Here is a 10,188-nt window from a genome sequence, read left to right on the forward strand (position 1 = left end):
GTGCAGCCGCCCCCGCGGCTGTGCCCCCTTGTCTGGAGTCCCCAGTCGCGGGACAGTGAGTGGGGTTGGGCTCCAGTGACAACGGAAAACACAGAGAGTCAAAAGGGAAAAGTAATTAGAACAGAACACCTGAAACCAGCTTCATTTTAACAATTTATTTTTACTCTGTTATAAGCACATGAAGTACAGGGGCCACGGGCTCTGTTACTACCACGTATGTGCCTTATTACATAAGCACAGGAAACAAGGAAGTAGCATTCCTTCTATTTTTGGTGCAATGACGAGCTAATCCATCTCCTGAGATGGCTTCCAGACCTGATTTAGTATCTACACCGTGTTGTGCTGCAGATAAATCCCTCAGGTCAGCATTAATCGAGGACAACGTGCAGAAGGAGCAACATGCAGGTCAGCACAAGATCCTGGATTCCTGACGAGAGTCGACTTCGAAAATTGTCTAAAAATGCTACAGAAATTGTAGCAGATAAACAACAGCAGCCACAATTTGTTCTACGGCGTTTCCATAGAATGTAACATCGAAACACTGTTGGAACGGCAGCCCTGCCGGGGTCACGGCATCCTCGTGCTTTCTGTACAAGTCACACGTGCGCAAGGTTCACATCTCGAGCCTGTGGCTGGAAACAAGACACAAGCACAAGAGCTGAGGTGATTCCCGTTTCTTGCAGCACTCTGGCTGGCAACTACTTCCCCACAGCACCCCCGAGTCTGTAAAACAGAGGTGGAAAAGGAAGGCACATTGAAACTCCTCCCAGCTTCCCCAGCCCTCTGCACATTCCTGCTCCAGGCAGGAAAAAACCCACTTTCTTACCGGCCTGGTTGAAAGCAACAGGACAGCACAGTGCTTGCAGGGCTGGGATTGCGGCTTCAGGCAACACACAAACTCGGAGCAGCCCTGAGCAACCCTGCAGACTCCAAGGAACTTGCTCTCCTCCAGCAGTCACGACCTTGTCACCAGAACACGCAAGAACAGCCTGGCCAAGAGAGCGTGAACCGCCCAGCAACAGCCCCAGTGACCAGGGCCTGCGCCAACATCCTCGCTGGAGTCGATGGGCGGTTCTGGCTTGAAGGGCAGAAGATGAAGCGATGGCAGCCAGTGCCCATGGCGGGGAAGGGGGGCAGGTGGCGGCAGATCTCCCTACCCCACTGCATGTCGTTGCCTGGGATGTTCGTCCTGAACACACACAAGTTTACTGCACTATATATCCGTTCATTTCCCTCCCCCAGGGCCAGCAGATTCCCCCAGGATCACACATCACTCTGGGCTCCGTTGGGACGTAACCTACGCCCTGTTTGACAAGCAAACAGACAGCAGAGGCTGCTTTCACTGGGAAAAAACCTCACACTCAGCGTTTTGAAAGCCAAACAGCAGCAACACCTGATCTCCTGCGTCTTTAGCAGGACCCAGAACATGGGCGTGAAGCAGCACTGGCAGGAGCACCAGAGAACCACAGAAAATCTCAGCAAATCCGTATTCCCGAGCGCTGTTGAAGGAGTTTCTGCCCGCTCCGCCGGGGCTTTCCCCGAGCCCAGCAGCGCGGCTCTGCCGTGCGGTACTCACTCCAGCCAGCGCGGGTGCTCCGAGTGCGCGTCCCTTCAACGTCCTTCTGCAACAGAGAAAGGCGACTTCGTGACAGGATCACAGAGTCGTTTGGGTTGGAAGAGACCCTCCAGATCATCGAGCCCAACCATAACCCAGCTCTGGCACTACCCCTGTCCACAAGAACCTCATCTACACGTCTGTTAAACTCCTCCCGGGATGGTGACTCCACCACTGCCCTGGCAGCCTGTTCCAGTACTCTACAGCCCTTTCCAGGAAGAAATGTTTCCTGCTATCCAATCTGAACCTCCCCTGGCACAACTGAGGCCGGTGTTTGCACCAACCCCAAAGTGAGAACCCCCAGACCCGCTTTGAACCAACGGGGCAGCCCAAGACAACCCAGCAATCCTTTCCTAGCAGAAGAGTAACTCGTTCTTATAGGACTGAGCTTCAAATGAGAGCTCGACAGAGGTCATTCCAAGATTAAAGGGACTTCTCGGTCAGCTGCTTCACTGTGCCTCAGTTTCCCAGAGCGAGCAGTGGCAGCTAACGCACCTGCCAGGCAGACTGCTGAGGGAGAGGAGTCTGGGGGGAAACAGAAGACGGGAGCCAGGGAATTGCTTCCACTACACTGCGACACCGGTCCTGTCTCATCTCTCAACTGCTAGAGCTTTGGGGAGGCTACAATCTTTCCTGCGTATGTAACACATCCCTACTCAGATGATACGGCATCGTCTCTGCACGTGCAGCCAACGGAAACAGCAGCAAACAAGAGCAGAGGGAAACCATCCTGTTTAAACATGTTCTTTGTAAAGAACCCGCTACTCACCTGGGTTTGTGAGCAGCACAGTCCGCAGGGAGCCTTTATCTGCCTGGGATGACACTGCGGGAGGACTGGAAGCCTAAATGAGCCACAAAACAGAATGTCTGTCACTGCAACAACACGTTCCATTAAGATCAGGTCATGATTTCCAAGGCAAAGAACACGAACCGGGCACAGGCACGGCCAGGACCCAGCACAGACCAGGCATGGCCGCGACACCAAGTCATCCAGCTCCACCGGAGAGCGCCCAGAGCCTTCAGAAGCATCAGCCTGCTGACAGACAGCCGTCCTGCTGCAACGCTCTGTCTTTATCACGTCCAAGAAACAAGTTTGGATCATCACAGAGCAAATACCCTTCTAAACAAAACCCCCCGGGGCAGACAATGCCCATCGGGAGCGTCTGAGGAAACCACAGAGGCTTCCCGTGGGGCCAAGGCTGTGTCCCGCACCCCCCACTCCTCTGACGGAGTCACCATGTTCCCATAGCAGACCGGCACGGCGTGCTCGTCTGCCTGGCTGTACGCCACCCTCAAGGTGACCCGGGGGGAACGTGGCCCCTCGGAACAAGTCACGAAACACCGCGCAGTGCTCGGCCACGCGCTGCTTGTGGAACGGGCCGCTGCTCTGCTCCCGCTCAGCTCTGAGCTCGTCGAGGGGGATCAGCGCTGCGAGGAGAGGGAAACGCTGGAGGTGACACCGGGGGACCCAGCGCGGGGCAGGGAGGGGGTGGCGGGGCACACACCTGTCCGGAGCCACGCTGCTCTTTCCAGCTCGGCATTACAGAATCACAGAATGGACTGGGTTGGAAAAGCCCTCAGAGATCATCCAGTCCAGCCCTTGGTCCAACTCCAGTCCGTTCACTAGATCATGGCACTAAGCGCTTTGTCCAATCTCAGCTTAAAACCCTCCATGGCCGGCGAGTCCAGCACCTCCCTGGGCAGCCATTCCAATCCTGACCACTCTCTCTGCAGAGAATTGCTTTCTAATCTCCAGCCTAAATTTCCTCTGGCAGAGTTGAAGCCCATGGCCCCTTGTCCTATTGCTGATGCCTGGGAGAAGAGCCCAATCCCCACCTGGCTAGAACTGCTCTTCAGGTAGTTCTAGAGAGTGCTGAGCTCAGCTCTAAGCCTCCTCTTCTCCAGACTAAACAAGCCCAGCTCCCTCAGCCTCTCCCCATGGGTCTTGTGTTCAATCCCTTCCCCAGTCTTGTTGCTCTTCTCTGGACCCGCTCCAGCACTTCAATCTCTTTCCTGAGCTGAGGGGCCCAGAACTGACCACAACACTCCAGGTGTGGCCTCCCCAATGCAGAGCACAGGGGAAGGGTCACTGCCCTTGTCCTGCTGACCACGCTCGTTTGGATACAGGAGGTTCTGGCGGTTCTCCCTCGGGGTCTTCTTTCTTGCCTTGATTTCCTTTGCCCGCAGCAGCTTCTCACGCAGCAGGCTGATGTTGTTCTTTGGCTCTTCAGACAGGGGAGAAAAAACCACATACCTGATAAATTCCAATACCCAAAATACCCAAACACAAAACGCCTGCAGAGCGTTAGAGTGGCTGTGAAAGAGACGCAAACTCCAAGCCAGCAGAGACTCGAATCTACCACCTCTGCCTTCCTCGGCACCTGCGCGCGTCTGCCGCCTCCTCCCCCAGCCCATCGCACCCCAGGCCCAGCGGTTTCCCAGCCCAGGAGCAGCTCTGCTCTCTGCAGCCAAACTGGGTTATTTGCTGCAGGTGCTCTACAGCTCTGGTTCCTGCTCTGGTTCCTCTGACACTACTGGGTTTAGGACAAGATGAAACGGCCTCAAGTTGCGCCAGGGGAGGTTGAGGTTGGATGTGGGAACAATTTCTTCCCCAAAGGGCTGTGGGGCATTGGAACAGGCTGCCCAGGGCAGTGCTGGAGTCACCAGCCCTGGAGGGCTGGACAGACGGACACGAGGTTCTCAGGACACGGGGCAGTGCTGGGGGTGGGTTATGGTTGGACTTGAGGGTCTTTTCCAACCAAATGATCCTATGGTTCCACGGAATCACTCCTCTACTCTGCTCCAGGTCTCTTGGCAGGTCCTGGCCAGCCTCCCTCCTCCCAGAACTGCCATCCGGTTCCCTGAAACATTTGCACTCTGCAAACTTCTCCATCAGAAAAGGGCCAACCTTGTGCCAAAGCCCCTCATCAGCTCTCTCCAGAGCACAGTTTGGGGCAAAACGCAGCCCCAGCAACAGCTGTCTTGACCTCCAAACCCCGCACGGCGCAGCCCCTTGGGCGAGGACCCGGCTGGGGCTGCTGTGCTGCCGGGCCGTCTGCCCCCAGCGCGGCTCCCTGCTCCTTCTCCGCCAGCCTCAGGGACCCACTGACACTGCGGGATTTTTCCAGCGCTCCTAAGTTGCCGACATCAGGATCCTCACTGGGCATCGGCCCCAGCGGGGCTGCCCGCCTGAGAGCACAGCTGGGGATGGAGAGTGGAGAGAAGCGGCTCAGTTCATGTACACTGTGATTCACTTACAACAGACGCACCCATCGTTAACCAAGGACATGGTAAATGCTTTCTGAGCATCTGCAAAACGAGGGGAGGATGATTCACAGAATCACAGAATGCCAGCGATCCTGAGGGCCCTGGAAAGCTCATCCAGTGCAATCCCCCCATGGAGCAGGAACACCCAGATGAGGTTACACAGGAAGGTGTCCAGGGGGTTGGAATGTCTGCACAGAAGGAGACTCCACAACCCCCTGGGCAGCCTGGGCCAGGCTCTGCCACCCTCACCACGAACAAGTTTCTTCTCATCTTTCAGTGGAACCTCCTGTGTTCCAGTTTGCACCCATTGCCCCTTGTCCTGTCCCTGGTTGTCACCAGAAGAGCCTGGCTCCATCCTCCTGACACTGCCCCTTTCCATATTGATCCCCAGCAATGAGTCCCCCCTCAGGCTCCTCTTGTCCAGCTCCAGAGCCCCAGCTCCCTCAGCCTTTCCTCACACGGGAGATGCTCCACTCCCTGCAGCATCTTGGTGGCTGCGCTGGACTCTCTCCAGCAGTTCCCTGTCCTGCTGGAACTGAGGGGCCACAGCTGGACACAATATTCCAGGTGTGGTCTCCCCAGGGCAGAGCAGAGGGGCAGGAGAACCTCTCTGACCTACTGACCCCCCCCTTCTAACCCCCCCTGGTCCCATTGGCTTCCTGACCACAAGGGCCAGTGCTGGCTCATGGTCACCCTGCTGTCCCCAGCACCCCCAGGTCCCTTTCCCTACACTGCTCTCCAACAGGTCCTTCCCCAGCTCAGTCTGGAACCTGGGCTTGTTCCTGCCCAGATGTAAGTCTCTACCAGTGCTGCCCAGCGCTGATGAAATAAAGAATGCCGCCCAACAGCAGCACTGCCTCTGCTGCTCAGTCGGTCTCCTCGTTTCCAGAGAGTTCCCGCTTTCTCCAGAGCGCAAGAGACGGGGCCGAGAGAGCCCGCGAAGAGCCGGAGCCGCCCCCGCCCCCCCGAGCCGGCCACGCCAGCAATTCCGCCGCCCGAGCGCTCTCCCCGCACGCCCCAAGCGGCTCCCGCTGCCCGCCCGGGGGAACCGGGGCTCCCGGCCCGGGACTCACCGGCCGTGCCGATCGCCGCCCGCTCCGGAAGGGCCCGTTCCCATGGCGACAGGGGCCGCGCCGCGCGGGGTCCGGCCTGGAAGGCCCCGCAGCCGTAGCAACGGGGCTGTTGAGCGCGGAGCCTGCCTAGAAACGTCCCCGCAGCCCCGCGGGACGGGCTCTGCCCTCCGGGAACCCCTCCCCACCGCCGGCCTTGCTGCTCCGAGCGGGCAGAGCCCGCGGGAGGGACCGGAGCGGCCCCGCTGTCAGCCCGGGGTGCCCGGACGGGAGGTGCAGCCCAGCACAAGAGCCAGGGGTTTTCAGAAACCGGCCCGAAAAGGACAAGCTGCAGTTCCTGTGGGCTGTGGAACATCCTGGGGGTGCTGGGACCCGCAGTGCAGGGTCACAGAGTCACCCAATCCCAGCCTGGTGGGGCTGAAGGGACCTCTGCAGAGCCCCAGTGCAACCCCTGCTCCCGCAGGGTCACAGAGCAGATCACCCAGGGCACGCACGGGGAGGAACCAGCCTGGACACCGCCCTGGGGACCGTTGTGTGCTGGACATGGCCTTTGAGAACCAGAAGAACATCCGGAACAGCCTCCAGACCCAAGGACCTGGGGCAACTCATTTCTGCCCTCAGTTCTGGCTTCGTCCTTCCAGGTCAAACTGGCCGTTTCTCCAGCCGCCGCCTGTGGCTTTTCGGCTCCAGAGGACGAGTATTTCCCTCCCAGCTCCATCAGCAAAGTAGCGCCACACGCGGATTCATGGGCACAACTGTCACAGAAATGCTCTTGACCCCAGGTTCCCTGTATCGGAGACTCAGGCATTTGCGCTTTAAAAATAGACTTTAATTATAGGATGAAATACAACTTAAAAGGTACAGCAAAGAAACAGCCCAGGCTGGGGGCCTCTCAGGGGAGGGAACACAAGGCGAAAGAGACTTGGGCTTTTAAACCCATTTCTCTAAGAAACCCTCTAAGAAATGCTGGTCGGGGTAGGGAGGACGGCCGGGACGCTGGGACAGGTGAAGTGCAGTAGGGCCCTTTCCTCGGCATCTCCAGAAATAACCGCGTAACCTCAAAGGAATCGTGGTCCAGAGAAGGGCAGAAGGACGGACGGGATGCTGACAGACGTGAAGTGTTGTATGGCGCTTTCTTCAGGGACTCCAAGAAGATCTTCTCCTTTTCTAAGTAATCATCCCCCTGAGAAGAGGGGAAGGATGCGTGGGAATGATCCCAGAAAGTGCCGCAGAAACAGGGCCACAGTCCAGGGTGTTGCTCACCAGCGAGAGAAGCATCCCAAAGCCTCCCCCGTGCCCTGTCCCCATGAAGGGGACCCCTCCCCGTGCTCCTGCAGAGCCCAGAGCCTCGCAGTCTGAGCAAGACCCGCAGGGGAAGCCTCCAAGGGCGTCCCTGCCTGGGGAAAGACCCAGCGGGGACCTGGCGGCACAGGACGGGGACACCGCAAAGCCAGGGCAAACGGGCTTTAACCCACCGGCCTCTCCCCTCCTGCCCCCTGCGGGCACTGCCCTGGCTCAGAGAGCTCCGCTGAGCCCCTGCGCAGGACGCGGAGGCCAATTCACACCTGAGGTTTACACACAGGGGCACTAAACCAGCCCCAGGAGCATCCCGAGTCTCCGGAGACACTGGTACAAGCGCAGCTTCCCCCGGCAAGTCCCTTCCCACCCGCAGCGCGTGGAAGCCTCACCCGGGGTGCTGGAGAGACCCTCGGTCGGGGCGCCGAGGTCCTGGGCTGCGGTCAGCGGTGTCACGGGGGGGTTGTGCGCAGAGAGCCGAAAGCAAAACGACCATTGATGGTTCCAACCGTCTGCCCTGCTAGGACATCAATACCCAGGATGTATTCTTGAACTGGGGCAACCAACACTGTTCCAGTAAATGGCTTGGGATTTGCGATTGTGAGGGGAACAGCAGCTTGGAGAGCAGGGCTCAGATGTCCCCCCAAACCACAAATCTGTGATGTAGCATCTTTGTTCTTAATGTCACCATGTAAAACTGTGACCTCAGCCCCCGTACCCACCAGAGCTAATGCATTCAAAGTCCCCCCAGACTGCCACTCTAGAGCTAAAGGAACGTAAGGGCGTCAGTTGTTCCGCAGTTCCCACACAGCGGGGGGGGCACTGGATGAGCTTTGACGGTCCCTTCCAACCCAAACCGTCCTGTGACTCTGTGAACCCGCACTGCCCCGGCTCAGCCCGGCAGCGCCGCTGGGAAAGCGGCTCCAGGACAGGGTGAAAGCGCCGGGCGGCAGCTGCTGGCGAGGAGGGGAGGGCAGCGTGAGAGACGAGGCCGGGCAGCCCGGAGCAGAGGGTCTCGCTCGCTGAGACGGCGCTGTGGAAACCCTCGGGGGATGGCGGGAGCTGAGGGCAAACCAGTGGGAAACAGCTCCTGGGGCGCTGGGACCAGCCCTGCTGTAAAAGTGCATGTCTTTGCTGCCCCGTGCCTGCCGTGCCGCACGGCCATCTGCCTCCCCTGCGTACCCCTGCAGGGCAGGGCCTGGGGCCCGCGAGCGCCCGCCCGCCGGCACCGTAACTGCGCCTGGAACCGGGCTGTGCTGAGGGACAGACGTCCTGCGGCAGCGGGAGAGCCCAGGAACGACACCGTCTGCTCAGCACGCTCAGGGCGCTGCACAGCTGAAGGACACCAGGGCTTTGGCATTCTCCTCCAGCTTTATTAAATCCAGCCCTCCTCCCGAGAAGAGCTGCACCTCCGCCGGGCTTAGCGGGGCCAGCAGCACAGGCCTCGCAGGGTCCATCGCGATCGTGGCTGCTCCCTTGGGTTGCCCAGGATGCGGATGGTCTGGGCTGCCAGGGAGCAGATGGAGGGTTCGCTGTCCCACTCCAAGGGCTGAAGGGCTGCAAGGGAAAGAAGCAGAACCCAGATGAGCTCCCACGTCTGCAGAGACCCCCGGGCATCCCCTCCCGACCACGCTCCCTACTCACCGCTGCAGATCTCAGCCAGCTCCTCCTCCTCCCTTCGGTCCCTCAGGGGCCGCGCAGCCAGCCCTGGGCACAGAGTTCCGTCAGCCCCTGCTCCCTCCCCTCACCAGGGCTGAGCCCAGGGGAGAGCAGGAGCCGAGATGGTGGCACCGGGCAAGGCGGCCACCAAGGCCACCTGCGTGGGCAGGGCTGGGAGGGGAGGCCAAGGCCCTGCCCGGGGCAGCCGGGGCTCTGGCAGCCACAGGGCTGCTCCTTGTGCCAGGGCAGCGGCGGGGACTGGGGCCAGGCTGCCGAAAGAGGGACCCGGGGGCTGTGACTCACCGATGAACCTCACGGCCGCCTCTCGCAAGCTGGCCTGAGCGTCCCTCAGGTACGGCAGGCTCTGACTCAAGAGCTCTTGAGCTCTGCTCCTGTCCCGCTCCAGCTGGAGAGAGCACAAGGGTGTGAGCACGTCACTGTCCCTCCCCACTTGGCTGGATCAGTCTCTCCTCCCATGAACCCACGCTCCCCTTCCCCTCCGGCCATTCCCGTGTTCCAGCCAGGAGCCCCGTGGGGCTGAGAGAGAGACACAGGCCGAGGGGTCCCAGGGGTGCTGAGAGCCCTCCCTCCCGCTGGCTGCGGGGCAGAGGGAAGAGCCCTGGGGGCTCTGTTCTTGAGCACAGGGAACAAGGATGCAGCTCGGGGCTGCAGCAGGACAGGGGAGGCACATCTGCAGAGCCCACAGCACAGACATGTGGGGCAGCCCCGTCCAGCCTGGGCCCTGGGCCTTGGGGGTTGTCCTCACCAAGCACTCTCCAATCCTCCATGTCTGCTGTGTCTGCACCAGGTGTTGGAGCTGTTTCCACTTGAGGAGCTCTGCTGCACCGAGGAGGGCTTCCCTGGCGACCTACGGAACAGCAGAAGCGGGGAGATGGCACCACGGTTGGGGCAGGAGACCTGGTGTCCCCCTGCTCTGGGCTTTGTTCCTGGGGCGATTCTGCCCTCAGGGAGCGGGGACATGCCCTGGCCCAAAAGCCCAGGGGTCTCTTCCCTGCATTGCTGCTCGGCTTTGAAATCTGTACCTTGGCCACGCTCTGCACTTGGTCACTCATGCGGAAGAAGAGAGGGAGCAGGCCACGTCGCACCGTGTTCTTCATCTCCCTCTTGTCGCTCCGCACCACCATCTTCATCAGGTCTCTGAAGAGGCTGATGGAGCTCTCTCTCAGCTGGCTCAGCTCCTGGGAGGGAGCAGCACAGTAGGACCTGAGCACCAGCAGCTCTCTGCCCACGGGGAGCAGAAGCTCCTGCATGGCTGATGGG

At 59.9% G+C, this 10,188-nt stretch overlaps 1 protein-coding gene and 1 long non-coding RNA gene across 2 annotated transcripts; both read right to left on the reverse strand.

The window, feature by feature from the left end:
- Positions 1–140: 140 nt before the first annotated feature.
- Positions 141–6,131, reverse strand: LOC135578019 (uncharacterized). Its single transcript, XM_065048179.1, has 7 exons — positions 5,956–6,131; positions 3,654–3,840; positions 2,547–2,648; positions 2,385–2,457; positions 1,577–1,622; positions 827–1,189; positions 141–632 (listed from the first exon to the last, which is right to left on the reverse strand). The coding sequence occupies exons 3-7, from the start codon at positions 2,642–2,644 to the stop codon at positions 568–570; spliced, it is 645 nt and encodes a 214-aa protein (XP_064904251.1). The 5' UTR covers positions 2,645–2,648; positions 3,654–3,840; positions 5,956–6,131; the 3' UTR covers positions 141–567.
- Positions 6,132–8,399: 2,268 nt separating this feature from the next.
- LOC135578022 (uncharacterized) lies at positions 8,400–9,487 on the reverse strand. Its single transcript, XR_010469425.1, has 3 exons — positions 9,211–9,487; positions 8,893–8,955; positions 8,400–8,805 (listed from the first exon to the last, which is right to left on the reverse strand). It is a non-coding gene; the product is annotated as an uncharacterized LOC135578022 (long non-coding RNA).
- Between the last annotated feature and the right edge of the window lie 701 nt (positions 9,488–10,188).

The sequence above is a fragment of the Columba livia genome, unplaced genomic scaffold (assembly GCF_036013475.1).
Source record: "Columba livia isolate bColLiv1 breed racing homer unplaced genomic scaffold, bColLiv1.pat.W.v2 Scaffold_215, whole genome shotgun sequence".
NCBI classification, from domain to species: domain Eukaryota; kingdom Metazoa; phylum Chordata; class Aves; order Columbiformes; family Columbidae; genus Columba; species Columba livia.